This window comes from Doryrhamphus excisus, linkage group LG5, assembly GCF_037039965.1.
Source record: "Doryrhamphus excisus strain RoL-2023G ecotype Guam linkage group LG5, RoL_Dexc_Guam_v1.1, whole genome shotgun sequence".
NCBI classification, from domain to species: Eukaryota; Metazoa; Chordata; class Actinopteri; order Syngnathiformes; family Syngnathidae; genus Doryrhamphus; species Doryrhamphus excisus.
The window spans coordinates 22,524,538-22,549,743 of record NC_136361.1 but is presented as its reverse complement, the minus strand read 5'-3'; the positions used below and the strand labels follow the sequence as shown (position 1 = coordinate 22,549,743).

Genomic DNA, 25,206 nt, shown 5'->3' with positions numbered 1-25,206 from the left:
TAATCCAATAAAGTCCATCACATTGTGTATTAAACACAGAAGGATTACGCAGCACAACAACATCATGAATCCATTGACACCCCTCTGGGAGCGAGCACAATGGTCTTTTCCAGCATTGCCCAGGCCGCGTGGGCCAGTTCACTAATGAGCCCACGGGGGAGAACCCACATCTATGTGTTTTTAATAGACTGTAGCCATGCCAGGAAGGACGAAAAGAGAGGGACATATGAGAGAGAGAGAGATTCTTACATTAGAAGAAGTAAGTAGCTCATGCAAAAAAAAAACTCCTTCATTATGTTGAGAAACGAGGGAATTATTCTCATTATAATGGATTTCATCAGCCATGAAACTTGGATCCTCATCGCATAGTTAGACTAAAGTCTCTTGCGAGTCTTTTGTGAGACATATACCATAACATTATATTTTTTTAATATTTTATTTTTTTGGGATGAAGGCAGTGGTTTTTAATTAGAAATGTTTTTAAGAAATACAATTGAGAAACTTATTGTATCTATTTATTTATCAATAGTCAAATCGCATGCCGAGTATACATGTTGAGCGGCGTGCACCAATATTAAATCTCACCTTCAACCCCCCCCCCCTTAACAATGCCCAGGTTAACCTGTGTTAAAAGTCAGTCCATCCCAATCAAGTTGTCGACTAATTACAGTGCATGCATTCCTAATGACTCCTAGTGAGAACAGGCTTAAAAGTTTGTTTTGTTGATAGAGTGATACTAGAACTGTTTAAAAGTTTTGCAAAAGCTCACCTCAGCATGTGCAAACGAGTAATTAATTGTGCTTCCCCTAATCTGCATCTCTTTTGTATAAATTGGTGTAGACAAAAAAGAGATGCGCGCACACACACACACACACACACACATACACACATACACACACAGGTACCTTCAGAACAAAAGTGGAGTATCTTGGAGGCTTCACCAGCAATTCTAATTACCATGTCTCATTAATCCTCATTTCAAACATCTCATCCAAATTTTTGAGAAATCCTAATTAAAGTCCCTAAAACTGAAGAAAAAATGAGTTGTGGATTTTTCAGGACTCCATTAATTTCAATATGCACAAGCATGACTAAAACAAAAACATATTTAGCTTTCTTTTGTTTTGTTTTTCTACTTCAAACAGCATTTCCATCAATTTTGTCAGCCAACGACTTAATAGCTTAATAGCACACGGTTAGAACCTAAGCATCCTTTAGTTTTATAGCTGACAAATAAGATTTACACTGCTAAAAAAAGTTAGTAATACTCAGAAAGGGGGAGAAAAAGTGGTGTAAATCAGTAGATGTGATCTACTGGAGATTTATATGCCAACATCTTTTGCTTTGCACCTGGCCTCTGAGTCCCGAGCAGAGGAAGATGCACATCACGGCGAAACCACATCACATGATTTGTGTGTATGCCCGTGCACGCACAGACGTGTCTGATGTGGTTCCCCCCTGTAATTACAGCCCTTTTAGAAGGCACTGCACCTGGTTTTCAATGCACCTCTTTGGCAGCAACATAGACGCCATCTATCATCCTCAGACATCACATCTAACACCGCTAATATCCTCAAAGACAAGAGACAGAGGAAGGAAAGCTCACAGAGTAACAGGAAGTGGAGCAAACAGACAGATGGGAAAGATGTCAAACACACAAAAATGCGGGTGCAGATACAAGAGAGGCGATAAGAGGTGCATTCAAGTACAATCGTTCAGAGTCTGGTACAAAAAGTGACTTTACAGGTCATCACAGAATGAATATTTTTGGACCCTGTGTTGTTATTATTATGATGATTAGGATTGTTTGGATTATTTTTATGTAATTAGTATTGTGCCCATTGGGATTTAATTCCGAGCTGCAAAAAAAGTCTAGCACGTGTGTTAATACTGACACCTAGTGACCAGAGTGAAGTAGTACATTATTAGTATACATCGTCCGAATGCCTCATATTTGTATGGTATGACTCGGAAATGCTTAATTTGGACCCTAAATTAATAGAAATCATATTGGTCAAATACATACTGTAATGGTAATGGTAATGGTAATGGTTTTATTCATTTGAACATCATCAGATTACAATTGAGTGCATCCCATAATCAGTTCCCAGTTCCACATGTCCAAAAGGAGTAGGAAGAAGCAAAGCTTATTAAATCCTACCCCTCCATATGGTACTTTTACAATCAGTAACTGTTACATTTGTTCACTTCCTGCTTTCCATAATACAGTTTAAGGTTTTTTTTGTAGGTTTTTTTTTTTAATGTACCTCATACCAAAGTATGAGGTGATATGAGCATCCAATGCCATAATGGGTACCATAGTAAGTGTCAATATAGTGATATATATAGCACATCATGACTGGTTCAAGACTCTTCATCCTTGTATTTAGCAAACATCAACTGCTTGTATTGTTTCTTGAATTGGCTCATCGTTGTGCATTGTTTGATTTCCTTACTCAATCCATTCCATAGTTTGATTCCACATACTGAAATGCTATGGCTTTTTAACGTAGTCCTAGCATAGTTTCAAATGTACTTCTTCCCTGAGATCATATTTCTCCTCTCTTGTAGAGAAGTATTGGATGACATTTTAGCTAATTGGTTGTTTTTAGCCTTATGCATTATTTTAGCTGTTTGAAGATGAACTATACCAGCAAGTTGAAGTATTTGTGATTTTACAAATAAGGAGTTAGTATGTTCTCTGTTGGCGGCATTATGAATTATCCTTACTGACCTTTTTTGCAGTACATTTAGCGAGTGAAGATTGCTTTTGTAGTTATTATCTCCTATTTCCACACAATAAGTAAGATATGATAGAACCAGAGAGCAATACTGTACTATAAAAACTGTATAACAGACCATAGTCAACCAAGCATTCATTCATTCATTTTCTGTACTTCATTATCCTTATATTATTACCCATGTACTGCAAGACGACAAAGTCAGTAAGTTTATTATTCAACTTGTAGACTTGCAGTAGACTTACTTATTACATGATATTAATGGTGGTACAATTAAACTAAAACAAAAACACAAGAGAAACACTTCCCGGTGTGATGAAGTGCAGTTCTACACCACAGCAAACTACAAACAATAATAATTTAATTTTGAAGGTTTGATACAACTTTTGTACTGGATCTCATTAGAGGTGCAGCATACCTAATGATGGTTCAACTGTGGCTTCAGTCTTAATCAGCCTCCCTCTGTCCTCCTTCCTTTGTGGGATACAGTAGTAAATCATTCATCCATTTACCACCTCCATGTGTGTATTTACAGTACACACACAGATTACTGTATGAACATAGGATAGCATTTCAGACTCATAAACTATTTCCTGCAGCTTGAGCTTGGCCTGGAAACCCGCCTTTCGCTCCATAAAACTCCCTCTCTGTGACTCTCCGCACCCCAACCCCCCCGCCCACTCCCACTACACTGATCCTTCTTCCTCTTCTCCTGTCACTCCGTGCCATCCCCCCACTATTCTGTTTTCCGCTGGTAAAACCATCGTGTTCTCTTTGGACGGGCGCCCTTGGAGCACAACAATCCCTCACCCTCCTCTCCAGTGCTTTATTTATAAATGAGGAAAACTATCTGAACAGCTGTAGAGGGGCAGTCTGGGGTGATCCAGCAGGTCAAAGAATGCATCAAATCCACACTGCCTGGAGCACATTTGACAAGGCCTTGGCACTGTATCTCATTGCTGTCATGTACTAAATATTGTGTGGCACTGCATTTACATTCAACACCTTCAGTCATTGTCAGCACAAACATGAGACACCCTAAATATACCGGAGGCGACATCCGATGCTCACACTGATAATAAACAGAAAATAAGACGGTTCTAATTTCCTTGCCCCTTGCGTCCTTAGTTGCTTAATAGGCCTTTTTTGAGCAAAATCCCTGACTGTGACACAGTATATGTGCAGTTCTATACTACTACAATTGCAGTAAATACAACAACAGACCAAAACATACTTGGTCTGTTTCAGTACAGATCCTGATTTGCATGAAAAAAAGTTACAAGAGACAGTTCTGATTGATAACCACAACGTGAGATCTTAATTCATCACTTTATGCAGACATTTTTGGGGCATAGCTGTCACAACCCAAAGCAGACTGTAAAACTACTGTATACTGTTAAAAAAAAGGTGTATTTTTGGCTTGGCATAAGGGCAACAACACATCATTCACAATTACATTAAACATGATGAGTTGACACCTTCCTTCAACATGAGTGAACAATAGCCAGTTGCTAACAATATTTTCACTACATATACAGTATACCGTTCCTATTTGCTGTGGTAAGCGTTTATTTATAATATGTTCCATTTGAATAATATCGTGATGAATGAATACATTTCCCAAAACAATAATGGGCATCTCTCCATGTACAGTACTTCCTCACCACTTCACAAAAATGTAAAAAATAGATTAAATCATGCTGTTTCGTGGTTGAATGAGGCCTATGATGGCAAAAATGGTTTCAATTATGTCATAACTATAACTATAGGGGTGTTACTTCATGTCTAGAGGGCTCTGTGTTGTTATAAATGATGTTATAAATTTTAAATCCTACTTCGCTGCAATTCACTTATCACGATTGGGTCTGGAACCAATTAACCATGATAAACAGGGTGTAGTGGTTAGCGTTGTAGACTTTGGCACGGACGCCTCAGGTTTGAATCCCTATTAGTCAGCACCATCAGGAAGGACTTCCGGAATATCCAGCCAAAAACCAGTACTCGGATAAAAAAGATCAGGAAAAAAAGCCAAAATGAAGAAACAAAACGGGATTATCGTTTAACAGAATGGTTTCAACATTGACACTGATCAACATTCTCTGAATTCACTGCTTGGTGAGAACAATCTTGTTGTCTTTCATATTGATTTAAGCCACAGGTTCACATAGTACCAATCAATGTCTGCCTCAGTCTCCTGCACAGAAAGATACAGCTGAGAGAAGAACTGGTCTAAAACGTGTCGCAGGAAGTACATACATTTGGTATTGTGTCAATATGACGCATAATCTGGGCACCTAGCTAGTAGGTGAATTGTGTCATGATTGCCACGAGCAACAAGTTAATTATACTGCAGGTGTGATTTGGCTGTAACCCGAGTTTAATCAATCAAGGTATTACTCTAATTCCCCGCAGGTATGAATTGTATGCTGCTTGCTCATCCGGTTATCAAAACATATTGTACACAGCTTTGGGGAGAAGGTGCGACCATCTGCTCGCTGCGGTCCCGAGGGTAAAGCAGACACGATGTACACAATAATAACCATTGCAAAATAATGTTTTTCATCACTGTTTTGCATATTTCCGAACGGTAGCACACCAGTGTGCTTGGAGGTATTATCGTGATCATCAGGGACGTATCGGGGGAAGATCGACACAGAATGTTCAGCTCTCAAGTTGAACAGTCATGTCTTGATGTACATTGTACATGTACTGTATGTTTAGGGTTGTTTAAAAGTCAGATATGTATCATATTTATGAAGTGCATCATTTGGACTTAAGATGGTGGTGGTATGTAGAGGTTGCAACTTGTTCTATTATGATGATGATGCTGCATACTGTAGATCTGCAGGACTACAGTATGTCTTCTGAATGCCTTATATTAATTCATTTAGCCTAGATTTTGATTGATTTAGTCCAGAACTACGTACAAATTTATTAAATATGTATATGTTTTGACTAATAATAGCCCGTAGCCAATCAGAAAAAAGCAATGATTTTTAAAAAATCTATGTATTTTGGAAAATTCGTGATAGACTGAAGCGTGCAGTGGCGAGGGACGACTCCATGAGAAAACCAACCTGGTGATGAGGGAGAGAGAGATGCATGATGGGAAGAGGTGTGATGATGCTGAGAGGAAAAATAAAGAAAGAGACAAGTTGAGGATGAGGGTCTGGTCCCTTAGGCTGTGTGAGCGCACATACAGTGTGTGTGTGTGTGTGTGTGTGTGTGTTAGTGTGTGTGTGTGTGTGTACTCAGCATACTCTCACAGCTCAATAACGATAAATAAGTCAACCTCCCCTCTCCTCCCTTCAACCCTTCTCTGTGCTCTTGTCACACCCCCCCTCACACACACACACCCCCCCCCCCCCCACTCCCCTCCCAGTGGTAATGAAGCAACAGTAGGTACAAGCTGACAACTGTGCAGACCACAGTTTCATCTATATTCATTCTACTGTGGTGGGCCACTCCGCTAAGACCCCTTCTACCTCTGAGATACAACAAAAACCACCCATCCATCTCCTTCCTTATTCCCTTTCGTAGCCTTACAATTCCAGTCTTATCCAACATTCACTGTTTTGTTTTGTTTTGTACAGTGTGTCAAATCGGTTAATATAATTCATATATAATTACTTCATTTCCTTCCCACTTGATCATTAGAAATCACATTTTTAAAAATGACTGCGCTGTTCTTGTTAATCACCTCAAAACTTAGTCTGGCCATGCTTGATGCCAGTGTTTCCAATACGGCAGTGGGAATGTTGCCCGGGTGGTGAAAACGGCTTCAGACTTTCTGGAATCCCTTGCATCAACAGTCCCTTCCCCAAATGTTCTTAATTGGGTTTAGATCAGGGGAACACACATGATGGTCCAAAAGTGTGATGTCATCCTCTGGCAGGAATTGTGAACTGCAGAGTTGTCCTGTTGGGAAACCCAAATATTCTCCTGAATTCCCTTATGTCCCATTTGATGCCCCTGGACAACCTGAAGGCCACTGAAGGAAACACACCCTTGATCATGATGGCACCCCCTCCACTGGTGGCTGCTTTCTGCTTTGGGATCCATCAGGACCCTCAAGGTTACATTTCTTTTCATCAGAGAATTATTGGGCAGTTTTGTGGCGTCGACGGAGGCAAGAAAATGTTAAAGGTTGTGATGGTAATTGGGTAATTGAGACTTGATTTTGGGCCCGAGGATCGGCTCGTGTCCATATGGCTAATTTTTGGGTCAGGAAGTTGTGTTTTATTGTGACAAATCCCTTAGAATAATGGCATGCTAAGAGAGGCCTTGCTCACGCAGGTCAACAATGCAACCGCATTCCAAGAGAGAAAGCTTATTTGCCTTTGCCATCAAGCGATTATGAATCAATGTGTGTCACATTTTGTGTGTCACTCCCATTTCTTGGTTTTGCATTGATGTTTTCTCTGTGTGGCTGACAGTATAGCATGCATTAGTTTATTATGGTATAGGTCATTTTGTTTTGTTTACAAAACAAGTTTGGATTGAGCTTGATTCACTTTAATGTGAAAGACACAGATACAAAAGGTTCTAATCAAATAATAGAGGAGATGGGATGTGCAGGAAGAAAAATAAAGTGAAAAGGAGGGCAAGAAGAAATGAATCTGAATATTTTTGCCTATGCAATCTACTGTATACGTGTCTGGAGGGTCCTAATTGCCGCTGAGGTCAGGTTGCTGAGCGGTAAAGGGCTGCGTTTGATGCAGGTAAGTGTGTGCGTATGAGAGTGGTGTGTGTGTGTGTGTGTGTGTGTACGTGCGTGTGTGACTGCTCTGCACGCCCTTGACTTGCAGCTGGCAAACAACGCTTTAGGCCCCCACAGCTGCCTCATCATTACTGTTCATAGGGATCCCCTGCCACACACTCACACACACACACACACGCGTGCGCGCACACACACACACACACACACACACTGAGCGAGACTTAGTCACAGCTATACCGACACAAAAACAGACACACTGAGACATACACAGAGACACTCACCCCTTCCCGCAGGCTCCTCATTAAGCCAGTGTAGGCGGCAGCGGGAACGAACCACAGGCCCTCTGGGGAGCCTCTCTTCTCCTCCTGGTAAAGAGTCATAGGAAGACACGGAGCATTGGTGAGGGGAGTGTGGGAGGTGTCGGGGTGTGGGGGATGCGGGGGCAGTTGAGGAGCAGAGTGGGAGTGAGAGGAAGGCAAAGGGATGATGTGGAGGAGATGGAAGTGAAGACGAGTCAGGAAAAAAGGTGAGACGGGGTCAAGCCAGTGAAGGGAGAGGAGCGTGAAAGGATGACATCTTAATTACTCGTCACTCTGTTCCCATAATGTCCGTAACGTAAACAATAAGTGGAAAAAATCTGATTATTAAACTATTCATGGTTCTGATAAAGAAATGGGTTTTATTGAGAATGAGGATTGTTCCGTTAATCTAATTGGACACGGCCATGACCTGTACAGTCAATGAATTGTATGGAAATGATTGTTGATGAATCTTGAATGGCGTGCACGACTTGGCGGCAGCCAGCAGTGACGCTGCCAATGCAGTATCAACTAATTAGCAGCATCTCGAAGAGGAATGTCAGCTAAGGCGCATATTCTTATTATTCAACATTACTTTGCATGAATACAACACCAGCATTGAAAGGCAAGTTCAGAACATCATGAAAAACGAATAGCGATCAAATAAAATAAACATTCATGGTTGCATATTGAACTGCGTTTAACATTATCTTAAGATGGAATTGCAGCATTTCCACATTTCCTGTTTGCTTTAAAACAGGGGTCTCAAACACGCGGCCCGTGGGCCAAATGTGGCCCGCAGGACGCTAGTTTAGGCCCCCGCCTTGATATGAAAGTTTAATGTTAGTGCGGCCCGCGCAAGTTTGATATGGATGCTGTATGGTATCATGTACCCAGAAAAAAATATTACGTTTGATTAATGTTCATGTTAAAGGTTAAATAACTGTTAATAGTTATCCTCCCTATCCGTGTGGAAGTGGTAAGTTTTTGGCTATTTAAGTTTAAAGGAAATAACTTGAAGGCTACCGTTTAGGTCGCTAGCTCTCTAGTTTGCGAGTTAGCATGTGTCACAAGACCCTGCAGTTGCGCAATATGTTGTAAATAAAAAAGTATAAATGTGACTATAGTCGTGTTTTGTCATGTCTACAGGGCTCTAATAATGCTTTGTTCATTTTAATCTGAAAAAAAATAATTTGTCTACCCACCAACTATATGTGGTTTCTTAAGTTTTTATTATTTATTATTATTACTATTATATTTATTTATTACTGATTGATTGATTTTCTTTATTCTTGATTTGTTTATTTATTTTTCATCTTATTTTGTGTAGAAAAATAAAAATTAAGATATTTGAGAACAGTGGAATGTTTTATCAGAGCTTTTCTTGTAGAAAATCGAAACCAAAGCAAAGTTTATTAATTTTTCTGTTTTTAATAAATGTGTTTTTTTTTGGTTTTTTTTGTAAAACCTGATGTGGCCCAGCCTCGCCCAGACCCTAGCTCCAGTGGCCCCCAGGTAAATTGAGTTTGAGACCCCTGCTTTAAAACCAACATGTCACTGTGGTAAAAAGTCACTTTTAGGAGTCCGAAGACCAGAATCTAGGTGGATAACACAAGCAAGCGTTGGCTCCCGCTTAATGCAAATACAGCCAGTGACAGCAAGCCAAGCATGGAAACAAAGCTGTAAGAATAGTTGACCGAAGATAAGCTTGCTAAAGGAGTGATCCAACATGCTAGCATCGATTGGCGTAGCCTGGGTCAAGCTTACTTTCAGGCAAAACATCTAAATTTTGACGCAAAGCCATTTTATGTTCTTTCCTTCCTGCTCTGTCATGCTACTTCCTGTCCTACTGCTATGACAGTTTGATTGTTGTTATTTGATACATTTTTTTTTTCTTTACATTGAAATACTTCCTTATTTTCATTAAACCCACTTTTGCTGTTATATCAGCTATATGTGAAATACCAACATTCATGGAATGGTTTATTTGAAAGTCATACAGTATAAACGACAAGCATTTAAAATGTGGTTACTGGGCAGCGCGTATCCAGCCCTTGGGCCTTTACATTTTTGAAACTGTGGTCCTCTTCATTATGTAGTTGAGGAGCCCTGCTCAAGGCAATATCTAACCTTGAGGATAAAGACAGCAGTGGAGGCTCAAACCAATCGTTTGCATTGACCAATGTTTCAGAGGCAAAGGCCAGGGGAAGACTTTTAAAGGGCATCTATTATGCTCATTTTTCATCCCTTTGAATTGAGTTGTGGACTCCTATAGAGCAGTGACGCACAATAACCATCACAGAAAGCATTCCAGATCTTCCATAATCTGCACCTATTCCAGCTGTATTTCTTTGGATTTCGTCTGAAAACGGTCTGTTTTAATGTATTCCACTCACGGCCCGCCTCCAGGCACGGCCACGCTGCTGTGGTTGGTCACACTCCCAAGGGCATAGGAGGATTTCCGGTGTTGTGCTGCTAACGAGCTGCGAACCCAGCTTTATAGGAGTTGATAAACAGTATAGAAGTTGGTAATAAACGGTGATTAATCTTTTTTAAATGTCCGCTTTTACCATACGGCCGTATGTGTTGGATCCCGAATCCAATCCAGAAGTCGAGACTGAGATTGCAGATCACATGAATCGATCCCACACTGGCTGGGTTTTACTGTACTTATGAAATAATATTGCAATTATTAATGACAATATTTGCAGACTTTTTTGTCATTGTGAGGTAATATAAGGTAAGGTCTAATAAAAGTGTAGTCTAAAAATGTGGCTGATCATTAACCCAGGCATTAAAAACACCACACTGTCAACTCTAGGGGACATCAAGAATATCGAGTCTTACTGCTATCAATATCATACTGGCCCTGCAGGAGAAACTTTCTCTATGAAGCATTTTCTATGTGAAATCGTTGGGAACGGAAGCCTACACAGCACTAACGATTCAGCAAATCATTGTCATTGACAGGAAAGCAAGTAGCTGTACACAAAAAAACTGAATCCTCCATTTAAAGCCACAAAATCAAGTAGCCTTACAACAGGGAGTCTCAGTGGTACCACCAACCTCGAAGTAATCACTAGCATCACTTAGCATGCAAACGCAGTTCAAAGGACCTTGAGAAAAGTAGCAAACAAACATTGTCATTGAACTTATTCCTATTTGTGTGCACTTATGCAAATGATCCATTTAGAAACCAGAAATGTTAGCAACTGGCACACAAATCATGAAAGCTATCAACATATTGTTGCTGTTTATCTCCAAATACTTCAACAAACAAACATGGAGATGAAATACAAACAGAAATTGCCGCAAACTTATACCTTTGTGAAGAACATAATCTATGTAAGGCACCTGCAAGTAGGGCTGTAACAATTTATCAACACATTGATTTTCATTCCTAATATCCAAGTACTTTGCTCCGTGTCCAGTACTCCAAGTTGATTATTCATATAAAGGTGAATGTTGTGGTTACAAATGGAATTTGGAAACTTCACCTGCATTGTCTTGTGTCCAGGTATTTATTTCACAGTCAAACTGGTTGAATTTTGGGCTAAAATGTTACTTAATTGATTTAAAGTTACTGAATGATTTTGGATCATATCGTTCTAAATGAATCGATATCATCATAGAATCATATCGGCAACCATGACTCGTGACACAAAATGAATCGATACATCCCGAACAGTTCTTCATCCTTTCTAAATTACCTTAAACTATGTGTGGGTGTTGGTGAGGATCTAAGGAAGAGCATTGCAACGCTCCCAATGTGAACCTGTTCTGGATTCTATCTTTAGCAACCATCCTTTGTTTATTTTATAAGCATACTGTTTTGTCCAAGTAATTTAGTGCAGCAGTGATTTTAAGTAAGAAAATAAATAATAGAAATACAAAAAAGAGGAAAAAAAATAGAATGATTCACTGCACAGGAAATCCATCATGCTGCACCACCTAAGGTTCAATCCTCTCATGGTCATGATGAGCCATAGGAAAATGTCATATTTTATTAACTTTGTAGAATGCTGTTGCATATAAAGGATGAAATTAAGATCAATAAAATTCACTTAATTGCATGCATATTTGAAAACAACAATTGCACAAATGTGTATTAGAAAATCCACAAATCTGCCTTTACATTACATTTCGTCCTGCTTTTATGATATTAATATTCATTAAACTAGATTGATACAGGACATTGGTTGACTTCCAGGATGTCAATTGTCCGCGGGCGTATGCTGGTGCCTATCCCAACTGACTTTTGGGCGACAGAGGCGGGGTACACCCTGGACTGGTCGCCAGTTAATCACAGGGTACATATAGACAAACAATCATTCTACACTCATTCATACTGTTGTCATTTCAAAACTTCTAAAATGAATACATTAGTTCCAGGCTAAATTGTCAAGAGAATTTGACGTAATGTTTTATTTAATATCGCTAACTACAAAAAAGTTCTGCATGAATCCTGGAAGGGACACGTTGATAATGATACATAAAGATGTAGTGATATTTAAATACATTATTGTACTGAGTACAGTACTGATATGTCTTAAGAATGGCCCTGTGATGTGGAGACGCTTACCTGAGAAGCAATAAGGTAGAGGAACTCCCCGAGTGGTGGCAGCAGGAACCTCTTCACTTGACTGTTCTTTAGGTTATCTCTCAACAGGTCTGATAGCGTAGACACCACCTGCAATAAGCACAAAGAATGTTTATCAGCTCATCTAATTCATTTTATTACACTCGAGAATTCAATACAACTCAAGTTGATAGAAGCATCTTATAAATGATGAAAGATGTACACTTCAACGTCAATGTTATGACTGATTGTAATCACATCAGATAAACAATGGAAAAAGCAATATAAGTTCTCAACCAGTAATTTGCTACTGTGCTGCTTTGACACCGAGCCATCAATCGTACGGCTGGTCTTATTTGTTTATAACAGCCAAAGTAAAAAAAAATAATAATAGTCTCATTCATTACATTGGAAAAAAAATGTCCATTATAGTAAGATAACTGAGGAGGAGATGTCAACATTGACAAATGAATTGTGATGTCTGGTAGAAATTACACCATAAACAAGTTTATTTAACGATGTAACACTATAATCTACTTACAATTTCACATTTGGAACTGAACTGTCTTTGGTTTTGAATGAGTTGTGATTGATTCTCAAATCACCCAAATTCACTTATCAGGACTTGTGTCCATTACTAATATTTGTTCTAATTATGCACTGACATACTTAAGTATTTCTGCTAATAAACACATTAATGTCACACAGATTTGCTATAATTATATGCTCGAGGCTAAAGGCTTCTTGTCTCCAAAACAAGTCCTCCACAAGCTTATCACCTGATCCAAACAGCCTCGGGTGTCAAGACTATGAATCTGCCCTTCAGGAGGAAACCAGCCCCCCAACTCACATATGTGATTTCCGACATCAACATTAACATTTTGGCATAACAAGTCAAGCATTTCTCTTGAAGTCGTCTGTTCAGATTGTATTGATTTGTCTCCTTGCATGCAAGTTTTATTAAATTGTACGTCTTAACGTTCTCAACTAAAGTCTTTTATTTCGATTCCAACAGCAGCTTTTCAGTGTTGTTACAACAAAGACTGGTAAATTTAGTAATTGGTCAGACTTAAATGACTCATTTCATGAGTTTTTCTTCATCGTATGCATTAGTGTGAGATACTAACACAAGTTGCTGCAACTGTTTCTTACCCTGCAAAGGGAACAACACTGTGTGCTCCAAGCCTTTCCCCTCTGAATAGGCTCCAGCGGCATTAAGCATCCGACTTAAGATAACTGTGAACTTTCCAAATGCCTTAAGACTCCACATCCCCGTAAAACACCCTGCACAGTGGAAGCCTCTCAGGCTAAACCCTGTAGGAGCCAATAAAACTTTAGAAGCAATGGTAAGTAAACAGGAAACGTATACAGTATCTTGTTAGCTGTAAAGGAGCAGCTTCCCTAAATTGCATATGATTAACCCACAAAATTTCACTCCCATTGAATTCTATTTGAGGCGTGGAAAGGAGGGGGGGGGCATCGACTTGGGAAAGAGAATCAAAATAAATAGAGGCAAGAGTGAGACAGAACTGGCTTGTGTGTGCATGTGCACGTGTCTGCTGGGTAGGGGGGATCGAAGCATAAAACGGTTACCATAGTAACTAAACCCAGTCCTGACACTCCAATCATCAGAACTGCAGCAGGAGAACCCCAGCTGTGACTTACACACACATGCACACGCACACACGGTTACATCAAGTATATGCTGTTTTATTGGTAATCTGTTTGCATCATGATAGCACAAAAATGTGCACGCACACACACACACACGCACACACACGCACACGCTCCCGGACCCCCTGCTGGGACTGGGGAAGGACTCACACAAACAGACAGGCAAAGGTCCAAACACAGGCCGCTTTGTCCTTTTCACAATCATTTCTCATCCTAAGGTAAAGACCGTAGCAAAAAAAGTGTTCCGCCATTTTTCTTTAACAGTACGCACTGCTGTGCTACAGACAGCCATTTTGTAATTCACAGTTACAACTTCACAGCAGTCAGGGACGGAAATAGAGACGGTGTGAATGTTGGTTGGTTTAATTTATTTCAATGTATGTTGTGCCGAAAGTACTTTGAGCAGACATGGAGTATTCTGGATATCACTGAGAAGAACTAAGGGATGGAGGGGATTTAAAGATAGGAAAATAAGTCAGTAAAATGATATTTCTAACATTTTTCAACGAGGAACACCATGGTAGTTAGTAATAAAGAGCAACATACTGCATGTTTGTATTAACCACAGCAATTACTGCATTCTAATGATTCCATAAGCACTTTGAGTATGAGCCCTGTGTGTGTATGTGTGTGTGTGTACACACCTCAGTGACTGCACTGTTTGCTTCAAGTTCAGCACAATGCATAGCCAGTAAACCCATAACTCTGACAACAAAGCTCCGCCTGAAAAAAAACATGTTTGTTTCTGTCATTCAATTAAAAAAGTACATTTTCAGTTTGTAAAGCAGCACTCTATAACAAAAGTACAAGAAACAAATGTTGTTGTTTTTTACTCCAGGACTCCCCCCACTGGTGTAACACATTATATGATGCACAATATGGTGCATTTAAGTGCCAGCCAATTTCAAACCAAAAGCCACATTCCGCAAACAATGATTGAACACATGCTGCACTACTACATCACTACTACTACTACTAATTACTCCAAAGGTTTGCACCATGCAACTAGATATTATAATGCTAATAATATGTGTGGCGTTAACTTACACATCCCAGTTAGGGGCTTGTCGTAGAAGTAGGTTTAGTGCCTGAAGCTAAATAAAGCAAAGACATTTCCATCATGGGAATGAGCAGAGTGAGACTTCATACAACATGGAAGCAATCAACAGATATGGATGCAAATCAGCTTGTAGTCAGCTGGACAATGTTTACAAATGTATCTGTGGTATTTTACATGATTATTATTAGATTCAGTTACTACTGTGGTATATTAAGAAAACAGAATTCCTCCAAAATGTTCTTTTCATGTTTTACTGAAATAAAATGATTCACTATAAATAAAATGTGTCATTAAATTGAATATAAATTAATTGTCTTACCACTTTTGAGTTGATCAGCCTGTTGGCAACGTCTTTATGTTTAACCGCACAGCAAAGGTAGCACAGGAGGTTCAGTGTTGTACGATTTGCAGTAGGAGCAGAAGTTTTCTGTCCTTCAAGTGATGAACAGAGCTGTTGAATGAAGACGCTCCACTCTTGGTTACTAAGTGACAGGAGCTTCTCCACTGAAGGACAGCAGAGGACAATGCAACAAATTCAAGTTGAAATGAAGAGAAAAAGGCATTATTGACAAGCGAACTGATGAAACATGAATAGTATTGCAGGTGTTTCATGAGAAAATCTTCTTTTTTTCTCATTACACTTGATGAGAAATTGCAAATTATATTTACTCCTGTGCTGGCAGTACAAAATAAGTACAACAACCCCCTTGGCACCTCCAGTCATTCATACTGACAGCTAACATCTGCTACTGAAGTGGAGCGGTGTTGAACAATTCAGGTGTGCTGTGCATGAGTGAAAAGAACTAAAGCCAAATTCACTACAGTGCAGTTATGGCAAGATGAGAGAGGTGCGCCTCGCTGCTTCTACAAGTTATTTCACGGTTAGTCACTTCTCTCTCAGTCAGTCTCATCCTAGCCCAGTCAGGATGCTTTACTGTGTCAACTCTGACATCTAGTGGGGATATTGAGAAGACACTTGCTTCTCCTCTGACCCAATAAACTGTTGGCTAGGCTAATCACACACACACTGGACAATGTCACATTCATCTTTACACGCTACACTTTTTATTTTAAAGGGGACCTATTGTGCTTTTTCCACTTTTCTGACGTATAAATGTAGTTAGAATGTTGTATTCTGGTGTTAAACCCAAAGTTTCAGTATGACAAAGAAATACAGCTGAATAGGTGCAGATTATGGAAGAACTAGAAAGCTTTGTGTGCTGGTTAACGTTTGTAGCTGCTCTATCGGTTCCACAACACAATACAAATGGACAAAAAAATTGCCTATCTATTCTGGTGTTAAACCCAAAGTTTCAGTATGACAAAGAAATACAGCTGAATAGGTGCAGATTATGGAAGATCAAGAAAGCTTTCTGTGCTGGTTAACGTTTTTAACTGCTCTATCGGAGTCCACAAGTCAATACAAAGGGACAAAAAAAAGCATAATAGGGCCAATTTAAGTAATTTATACCTTATACTCGCATCTACTTCATCTTTATACCCATTTGGCAGTATTTCCACTCGTGTAATTTCTAGATGTTGGTACATATTGTATATACTGGATACAGTATATCCCCCTTTTACATTTCAGGATTTGGTGATAAATCCTAAATTGCATAAATCGACACAGTGTGTGGGAAACTCTTTTTGAAAATTCCAGACAATGGAACCTCGGTTAGCATAGAAAAGTCCCGCCAAAGTTTTTCCTCGGTTAGCGTACAATATGATGCACATGTTCTTGTGAGTCCAAACGTTAGGATTACTTGGATTTCCATTTTTATTATGTTTCTTATGGGAAAAAGTGCATTCAGTTAGTGTCTATGCTGGTTAGAGTCGGACCTTCTGGAATGAATTAATGACACGAACCAAGGTTCCGCTATATATACGCTTTTTTACATTTTAAATTTAAATCATTCATTAATTTTCTATGCCATTTAAACCTCGTTGGGTCGCAGGATATGCTCGAGTCTGTCCCTGCTGACTTTGGCTGAGAGGCGGGGTTCTTTTTATACTGATTATTGCAATTGCACCATGGAGAGAAGAAAAACTTTATTTCATTGCTCTATGTGTCTGAGATACATGGTGAACTGACATTAAAGACTCTTGAATCCTGAACATAAAACAAACCAAAATTTTGTACAAAGAGCCAAATTCAAATGATAATCTCACTTGGACTTGAAGGATCGAGATTTTAGGTTAGGAACTGTCAGGACTTGATTGACAGATGTTAACATCATTTTAAACGTTGAAGTGCCTTGAAGGTGCTATCCCTCCTTGGCTTCAAATCATACTTTTGACAGACAGCACCTTTAAGATCCATGAAACAGTCTGCACATTGGAAGCCTCTCCTCCTTAACGGGGAGTATATTCATGTTTCCGGAGTGGAACTTCCAGTGGAACCTCTAAAGTTGAATGGTCGGACAATTCAGAAGTCGGCAACAATTTTCAAGATAAAGAAGCAGCACACAACTTAACTAAACAATTTAAGAAACTCCAATTTTGGTGGGCACAGTACCTGTGCACGCCGACACACCGAGGTTTTTAGCGTCAAATCGAAGAGGAGGACTCTTAAGGATCTGTAAATCACAAAAAGAACATCACACAGTTAAGATAGGTCCCAGCATCATACAACTATGATAAACATACTTCAGGAGATGATTAAAAACAAAAGAAAAGAAGCCATTTTAATCAGACATCAAGTCAATATTGCATGACTGCACCTTGGGATTGTCTAGGACTGGTGTGACGGTCCGGTCTGATTCAGTATGCAGAAGCGCTTTCACGTAAGAGGTGATGTCATTGCTGGTTGTGGTCTGGGAGAATGATAAAACAACAGCACAACTCATTAAGGTGCATTAAAAAAAACAATTTTTAAGGTACAGTACTCCATCAGACGGACACAGACAACGGCAGGATAATTAGGGAGCTAAATCTGATGGACACAGTTCATAGACTGTATATAGTATCTACATAGTATAATCCAATGAAGAGATATTTTTAATACAGACACTAACAAAAGGCAGTTTTTAACAGTAGTTTTTTTTTTATATAACAGTGTAGAACGTAGAACTGCACTGTATAAATGTTTAGTTACATGAGAGGAGAAAAAATAGTTATTGTAGTGAGAGTCCAGTTTGTATCACTGATTGATACAGTTTACTTAATTACTGAGCAGTTACCTAATTGTGTTGTAGTAATTGTGTACGGATGCTGTGAAACCCCAAATAAGAAATGAGGACAGCAGTTTTCTTAGAGTGGACCTATTATGCTCATTTTTTGACCTTTTGTATTGAGTTGTGGTCTCCTATAGAGCAGCTACACACAATAACCCTCACAGAAAATGTTTTAAAATACATTTATAGGTCAGAAAAGTGGAAAAAGCATAATAGTTCTTCTTTAATACCTTGTAGTATATCATTAAGAAAGTATAAGTCGGTACCTTGGCATCGATCTCCCTCCCCTGAGGTGAAGGACTACAGTTTAGAGAGTCAAAGATGCTGCAGCCTTCTCTTGAAGTCGCACAGGAGCTAAAACAACAAAAGCAGAACATTTACATACTGTTTGTGAGTGACTGTTTTCAATGCAATAAAGACTTTTTGTGCGGTGTTTGTAGATGTGAGATTCTAAGATTACAATTCTAAATACCTGAGTGGAAAAACAGTGTTGTCATCATCCAAGTCACTTGTTGGCTTGAACTTGAATGCATTATCTGGAGGATAACACATGCAAATACCGACACATGTCGGTGATTAGTGATATAATACAACAGTATAAAATCTGCAGTCTCACTTTACACAAAAATACTTCAGTTACCGCGGAACTAATGAGGAACTAATGACTAAGGCACATCATTAGTTACCGTTGAAACTACTGATCAAATGTCTTACCTAGTGAGGTCCGGTCTTTTGAACTTATTTGTTGAGTCACATCCATCTTTATTTCATCTTCTGTCTTTGCTTCCTCCTCTCCCGTTGTGGACTCTACCAACTTCCTGTCTGATCCCTGAGTCTTCCTAAAGCTGTCTGGTCTTCTTGTGATTGTAGTTTTTGTCTGTGGTAAGATGGAGTTCTCCAAAGATTTATGGACAGGTGTGGTGTTTGTCATTCGGCTGCAAGGATTTTTATCAGCCTGGTCTCCAAAATGTACGGGATCCGGGATCCTTTTGTGTCTGAAAAGTTTTTAAAACATAAACGGGCCATATGAGCAGGGTACTACAGTAATGAACTTCACTTTAATTCTGTTGGGATGTTTATTAAGGACATTATTAAAACGTAAAGTAAAAAAATGTCATATTACACACCCCCATTTGGTTGAATCAAGACTGTCTGTCTGTCTGCCATTTATTCTGTCTGCACACTGCTCGTCTTTGTCCGCTTTTTCTTCTACTTCCTTTAAATCCTCCTCTTCGTTCAGTGCTTGAGTCCAGAAATGGTGTTTGAGTAATTCCGACCACTTCATTCTAAAGAACAAACAACACAAATGTTTGAAGACTGATATGAAACATATCTTTATTACCTTGCAAAGGCAACAGTCAATACATTATTTGAATCTGTCAGGCTCAATAAAGTAAGATATACTCTAGTAGGACTAAGTACTTGATATTAATGTTCATTTTTGTCTTGGTTCCAGGAAGGAGAATTACATCCATGTTAAATTGTACCGGAATATTTCAGGCATTTTGTATGTTCGTGTGGTCTGACCTGGCAGCAGGGTCTCGGGTGAGTAAACCTCTCAGTAGATTTTGGAACTCTGGACTGGGAGAACTGGTTGGAGACACTATCAAAATAACATGGTATGTATATGACTTTTTTTCCCAGCTCAACTGCAACATTTCATTTCTAATTTGCATGTAAATGTGTGCATGAATGTACAGTATATACCTGAAAATGATGCTTGTTGATGTAAATTCACTTCATTGTAGTTATCAGCACAGTACAGTCTACCTAAAAATAAATAAATAACATAAATAAAACACACACATATATATATATATGGTCATATTTTTAATAAACTTTCACTTTTGTGCATGACTTTTAGCAAACCATGTGACTTGGTGAGTAAAAAAAAATAGAAATGAGTAATATCTAGGTATATTACCAGTGTACATGTGGTAGAGGATACAACCAAGAGCCCAAAGATCAGATATCACAGTAGTTTCTGACCCTTCTAGAACCTCTGGAGCCATGTAAGCTGGTGAGCCTGATGATATGCAACCAGAAAACATAACTGAGAGTCCTTTTTTGATTCTGTAAATATATAATAACAAAATAAGAACGCTCATCTGACCTTGAAACCTTTTTTTCAGGTCATCATATTTTTCGTCGCCTGCCTCTTCACAACACAAGGACAAGAAATCTTCAAGAGTTTCGCTCTCAGTCTTGGAGTGACAGAAGTTGCCTAACTTTAAAATGCCATTACTATCTAAAAGAATCTGTGGGAGGAGACATGATTATCCTATATGAAATAATAAAATATTAGTATGAGTGATTGGTGATGTACAAACCTTAGAAGGTGTCAAGTCAGAGAAAATGATTCCTAACTTGTAGATGTGGTCCAGTCCTTTGACCAAGTCCCATCCAAACTTCCTCACCGTATCCTCAGGAAGACATCCATCCCGCTTGATCACAGACTCCAAGGAACCACCTAAGTCAATCCAGACAAAGTTGAAAATAGATAAAAGAGTGAGAAATGAAATGTAAATAACTCAATAACTACATGGGAAAAATTGTATTTCTTATTGACAAACAAATTGAAAAAGCTGTGACTACAAATACAGATTGAGGATCACTCATTAGCGGCATATTACGTACTGACCTGTGCAGAGCTCAGTCACTAGCCACAAATGCTTTTTGGTTTCATACCATTCATAAAAGCGTACAACGTTGGGGTGATCTACATCTTGGCTAAGACGAACCTGCGTACAAGGAAATCAACAAATTAGTAGGCATGGTAAGTCTATTCTCTCGTTAATCATCGTTTGAGGGTTGTTCCATCTTATGTTAGCGTGGTTATTTTATGCAAAAATTGATATCCTACATGGTTTGTGATCTCGGGTCTCTTGGCTTTGTCGCTGCATTTGAGGGCTACATAGTTTAGGTTTCCCTTCCTCCGTCCTTTATGGACAACAGAAGAGGAGCCTCCTCCAAGCTCCTCATACAGGATGAAGTTCTCCATCTAAGAAACAATGGAGGCAAGGTTAGTAAAAAAATACCAAAAGTGAGACAGAAATAAATGAGATATACAACTAAAACATTTGTCTCCTTAATGACTTTGTGTTATTAGCACATTTCTCACTTTTCAATATCTCCTTATGCATCTTCAGTACGTATTAGCATATGACTTATAAGTTCTGTACATACAACTTAACCAAGATAAATATGAATTATTAGTAGTAATGATGACTTACAAGTTTATGGTAAATATTTTTAGCATCTTAAGACTTCGAATGGTACAATAATACCTATATATTTATCAAACAGACGCTGTTATTTTGACTCACCTGATAACTTTCTGGCGGTCCAACAACTCCTTCTCCCATCCGGAAGTCAAGTGGGTCACTACTTACTAGTCGAGGGGCGTCACGTAACATGTACAAATACGTACATTTCAATTAAACCGCACCACTTATATTTTATGTATTTGTACATACGCGTACAGATGTATAATTGTTTTTGTTGCCCGGAGTTATGGTCTGAGTGTAGCACTTTAATTGAATGACATTTTCATTTCGTGAGACTGCCCACCTGCAAATGGTTTATCCCTGTGTTGCTCAGCAACAAAGGAACACAACAAAGAGACAGGGTGGCGGTTTGCTTAGGAAGTCATTCCTGTGTCTTCCGAATTAAACAAAAATGACAAAAACTTACTTTAGTAAGATAATACATAAAAAACAGTTGAAAATATGTAGTCGTGATGGATAGTTATAACCAGGATACATTTAATGTTAACATGTAGTCGTGATAGATAATTATAACCAGGATACATTTAATGTTAATAGAACAGCAGAAGTCATTTTATTTTATTTCCTCTGAAATTGAAACTATATTAGTAAAATCATATATATTTATTTTTTACAATGTAAATATGTGTATGTAGTTTAAGCAACTGACATTTTATGGGCTTTTCAGACTGGCCCATTCTAATTGTTTTGACAGTTGTCATGGTAACACAAACAAAACTAACACACCAAATGAGGCAGGAAACTGTAGGTAGTCCATTAACCATTCCATGTATCATGCATGCACTTTGGCTATGTGGCTACTTTGGCTATAAAAAAAAACCTACAGTACTGACTATTGTCCTAAACACTGACAGCCACTATTTATATAAAGGAACAAGGACTGCAGCAGGGATTTATTTATTACAGCAAACATGGAATAAGCACCGATGGCCACATCACTAAACTTCAAGGCATGACACTTTACTAAGCAGGAACAATTGACAGTTTCAAGAGAATCAACATTAAATATGCTATAGTCATAGTCAACATATAAACATAAACAATGTACTTCAGTGTTACCTCGTATGCATGTTCAAAACAAACTATGTTATTTCCATTAACATAAATGAGTCTGTATAGAACTCAGCAAATTAAGTGACAGAGGCCAGGTCTTCATCATATTCTTCTTCCTCCTCTAATTGCGGTCTTTCAGTGTCCAGAAACGGTACTTTTGCAACTCAGGCATGTTCATTCTTAAACACAAAACACAATAACAAAAATGAATAACATTGTAATTAAGTCTTTGATTTTCACACTGATACAAAATCATACAACAAAACATTTTGCAATGTACATAAAACATTGTGCAACATATCTCAATCATTTAATGTGTGTGTGTATGTGGTCTGACCTCTTAGTAGGGTTTTTGATGAGTAAGCCTTTCAGAAGATTTTGGAAATCTTGGCTGGGAGGAGTACTTGAGCACACTGTGGTCATAGACAATACAATGCTTTGTAAAAAAAAAAAAAAACATTGACCTCATAAGTGTAACCATTTTTTCCTGCTTATCCTGTTGAGCTTGGCACATGATAATAATACTTTAATAAACTGAAGGGTATAAAACATACATTTCTATAGTGGAATTCATGACACAAAGCAAAGCTAACAAGCAATTGACTGTTCTTTCTACATAACTAGCCGCCACAAGTGAAATGATAACTTTTGTTAGCGATATAGGCATCTTACCGCTGAGTTATCTTATCCGTAATCAGAATAACAAAGATGAAAGTTGGATCTTGCTAACCACATCCATGACCGCCTTACCCACCAATGACGCAATCATTTCAATTGTTTTAAAATTAGATTGGCCTTATAAAGACTGCTGATGTGGTTGTACATGCTGCTGCCTTTTGTACAGTTGGCAAAGGTTTGAGTCCTGGTCTGGACTTGCTGAGACAGTTACACGGATCCTTAAACAAAATTCAATACACTGTATGTGTGTGCTCACGGGTTTACCTTTCTGCACGGGAGATGATGGTTCCTGATGCAAAATCATTTCCAGTAGTTCACCACAACTATTAGACAAAAATGGAGGTCTGCCTAGAAAACAACAAAGAGACAACAGTGAATAGGTACAGTCATTATATGTACATGTATAATATGAAACATATAGAATCTTGGTTGGTGCAATACCAGTGTACATGTAGTAGAGAATACAACCAAGAGCCCAGAGATCTGAGATCGCTGTAGTTTCTGAACCCTGAAGAACCTCTGGAGCCATGTAAATTGTTGAGCCTGATGGTACGCCGTGACAGAGTTACAATACTGGAGACACTCATCAGAATACTCTAGAATTCCTACAGAATCAATAGACAGACAGACTGATGGATTGACACCAATTTCTAACCTCGAAACCTTTTCTTTACGTTGTCGTATTCCCTTTTTCCTGCCTCTTGACACAATGAAAAGAACTCTTCAAGAGTTTCACTCTCTGTTTTGGAGTGACAGAAGTTTCCTAACTTTAAAATACCACTGCTATCCAGCATGATCTGTGAGAGAATCACAGATTAGAATCATATTTCATATCACGAATGACTAAAAAATAGATGTTTTGTGTTTGGTGCTGGACACAGATAATACAAACCTTAGCAGGTGTCAAGTCAGAGAAAACAATCCCCAACTTGTGGATGTAGTCCAGTCCTTGGACCAAGTCCCATCCAAACGTCCTGATGACATCCTCTGGAAGAAATCCATCCCGGACAATAACCGACTCCAAGGAACCACCTCAAATGTTGAAAACAAAGTTGAAAGACAATTTCACCAAAATATAAACAATGGTAAAATGACACTTCGACTCAACAACAACTACGTTCCTTTCTTAGTCTTTTTACCAATATATACTATTAATTTTCTACCGCTTAGCCTATAACAGAAAATAAAGTCATTCTTGCACAAACAGCATCTGAAGTTCACCTGTGCAAAGCTCCAGTACCAACCACAAGTGCTTCCTGGTCTCATACCATTCATAAAAACGCACAATGTTAGAATGATCCAGATCTTGGGTGAGACGGACCTACAGAGAAAATAAGACACATCATTTGGATATGTATCATACAAAGCACACGCGTTACATCCTTGAAAGACAACATTGCACCCTCCTAACAAAGCATATCAGATCACATGACTAAGAATTAATATCCCACATGGTTTGTGACCTCAGGTCTCTTGGATTTGTCAATGCATTTGAGAGCTACATAGTTTAGAGTGCCCATCCTTCTTCCTTTATAGACTACAGAAGTATAGCTTCTTCCCAGCTCCTCGTACAGATTAATGTTCTCCATCTGCTGAGAAAATTAAAAACAACATCATTCATACAGTATAAAAAAAAGTCACACAACATTTGAGTTGGAAAGATAATTCTACCTTTGTGCCACCGACAATGCTAGTTTCACAAGAAAAGTTATGTGACAGGAGTTATATGAACAACAATTTTTAAGCATCCCTTGATATGACATCACAATCGACAGCAATACAACCGGAAATACAATATCCAAATCGGCGTTTTGTTCTTTGACAACCAGCAGTTCGATACACGGTCCTACTGAATAGTGTACTGATCTAACAAACTCTTTGTTGACATTTTTCATTATAAATGAATATCATATGTAAGCCAAATCATATAACATAAATCAAA

The 25,206-nt window shown here is 38.7% G+C and overlaps 2 protein-coding genes across 2 annotated transcripts in view; both read right to left on the bottom strand.

The window, feature by feature from the left end:
- ulk4 (unc-51 like kinase 4) overlaps positions 1–24,995 on the bottom strand; it is a 68,393-nt gene extending 43,398 nt beyond the window's left edge. Inside the window, exons 1-19 of the mRNA XM_078790928.1 lie at positions 24,936–24,995; positions 24,716–24,856; positions 24,486–24,585; positions 24,157–24,296; positions 23,920–24,061; positions 23,706–23,807; positions 23,529–23,612; positions 19,774–19,849; positions 19,374–19,532; positions 18,961–19,241; positions 18,719–18,782; positions 18,513–18,600; positions 17,794–17,886; positions 17,589–17,649; positions 15,393–15,577; positions 15,061–15,107; positions 14,658–14,736; positions 12,343–12,450; positions 7,743–7,826 (exon numbers count right to left, since the gene is read on the bottom strand). Of these exons, the coding sequence (XP_078647054.1) occupies positions 7,743–7,826; positions 12,343–12,450; positions 14,658–14,736; positions 15,061–15,107; positions 15,393–15,577; positions 17,589–17,649; positions 17,794–17,886; positions 18,513–18,600; positions 18,719–18,782; positions 18,961–19,241; positions 19,374–19,532; positions 19,774–19,849; positions 23,529–23,612; positions 23,706–23,807; positions 23,920–24,061; positions 24,157–24,296; positions 24,486–24,585; positions 24,716–24,853 (2,031 nt within the window). The 5' untranslated portion in view covers positions 24,854–24,856; positions 24,936–24,995. The remainder of the gene's footprint in view (positions 1–7,742; positions 7,827–12,342; positions 12,451–14,657; positions 14,737–15,060; positions 15,108–15,392; positions 15,578–17,588; positions 17,650–17,793; positions 17,887–18,512; positions 18,601–18,718; positions 18,783–18,960; positions 19,242–19,373; positions 19,533–19,773; positions 19,850–23,528; positions 23,613–23,705; positions 23,808–23,919; positions 24,062–24,156; positions 24,297–24,485; positions 24,586–24,715; positions 24,857–24,935) is intronic.
- On the bottom strand, positions 20,088–21,602 carry LOC144898480 (serine/threonine-protein kinase ULK4-like). The gene is made up of 6 exons (XM_078790487.1): positions 21,573–21,602; positions 21,110–21,247; positions 20,888–20,987; positions 20,577–20,716; positions 20,360–20,504; positions 20,088–20,272 (listed from the first exon to the last, which is right to left on the bottom strand). Exons 2-6 carry the CDS (start codon positions 21,245–21,247, stop codon positions 20,088–20,090), a joined length of 708 nt encoding a protein of 235 aa, XP_078646613.1. The 5' UTR covers positions 21,573–21,602.
- Positions 24,996–25,206: the final 211 nt, after the last annotated feature.

What these genes read in the sequence shown, in the direction of transcription:
- LOC144898480 (XM_078790487.1), bottom strand. Translation starts at nt 21,247, where the DNA reads ATGGAGAACTTCATCCTGTATGAGGAGCTTGGAGGAGGCTCCTCTTCT. An exon ending in GACCCGAGATCACAAACCAT is followed by an intron (nt 20,988 to 21,109) that starts GTAGGATATCAA and finishes CCTTGTACGCAG; the next exon opens with GTTCGTCTTAGCCAAGATGT. An exon ending in CCTGAAAAAAAGGTTTCAAG is followed by an intron (nt 20,273 to 20,359) that starts GTCAGATGAGCG and finishes GCATATCATCAG; the next exon opens with GCTCACCAGCTTACATGGCT.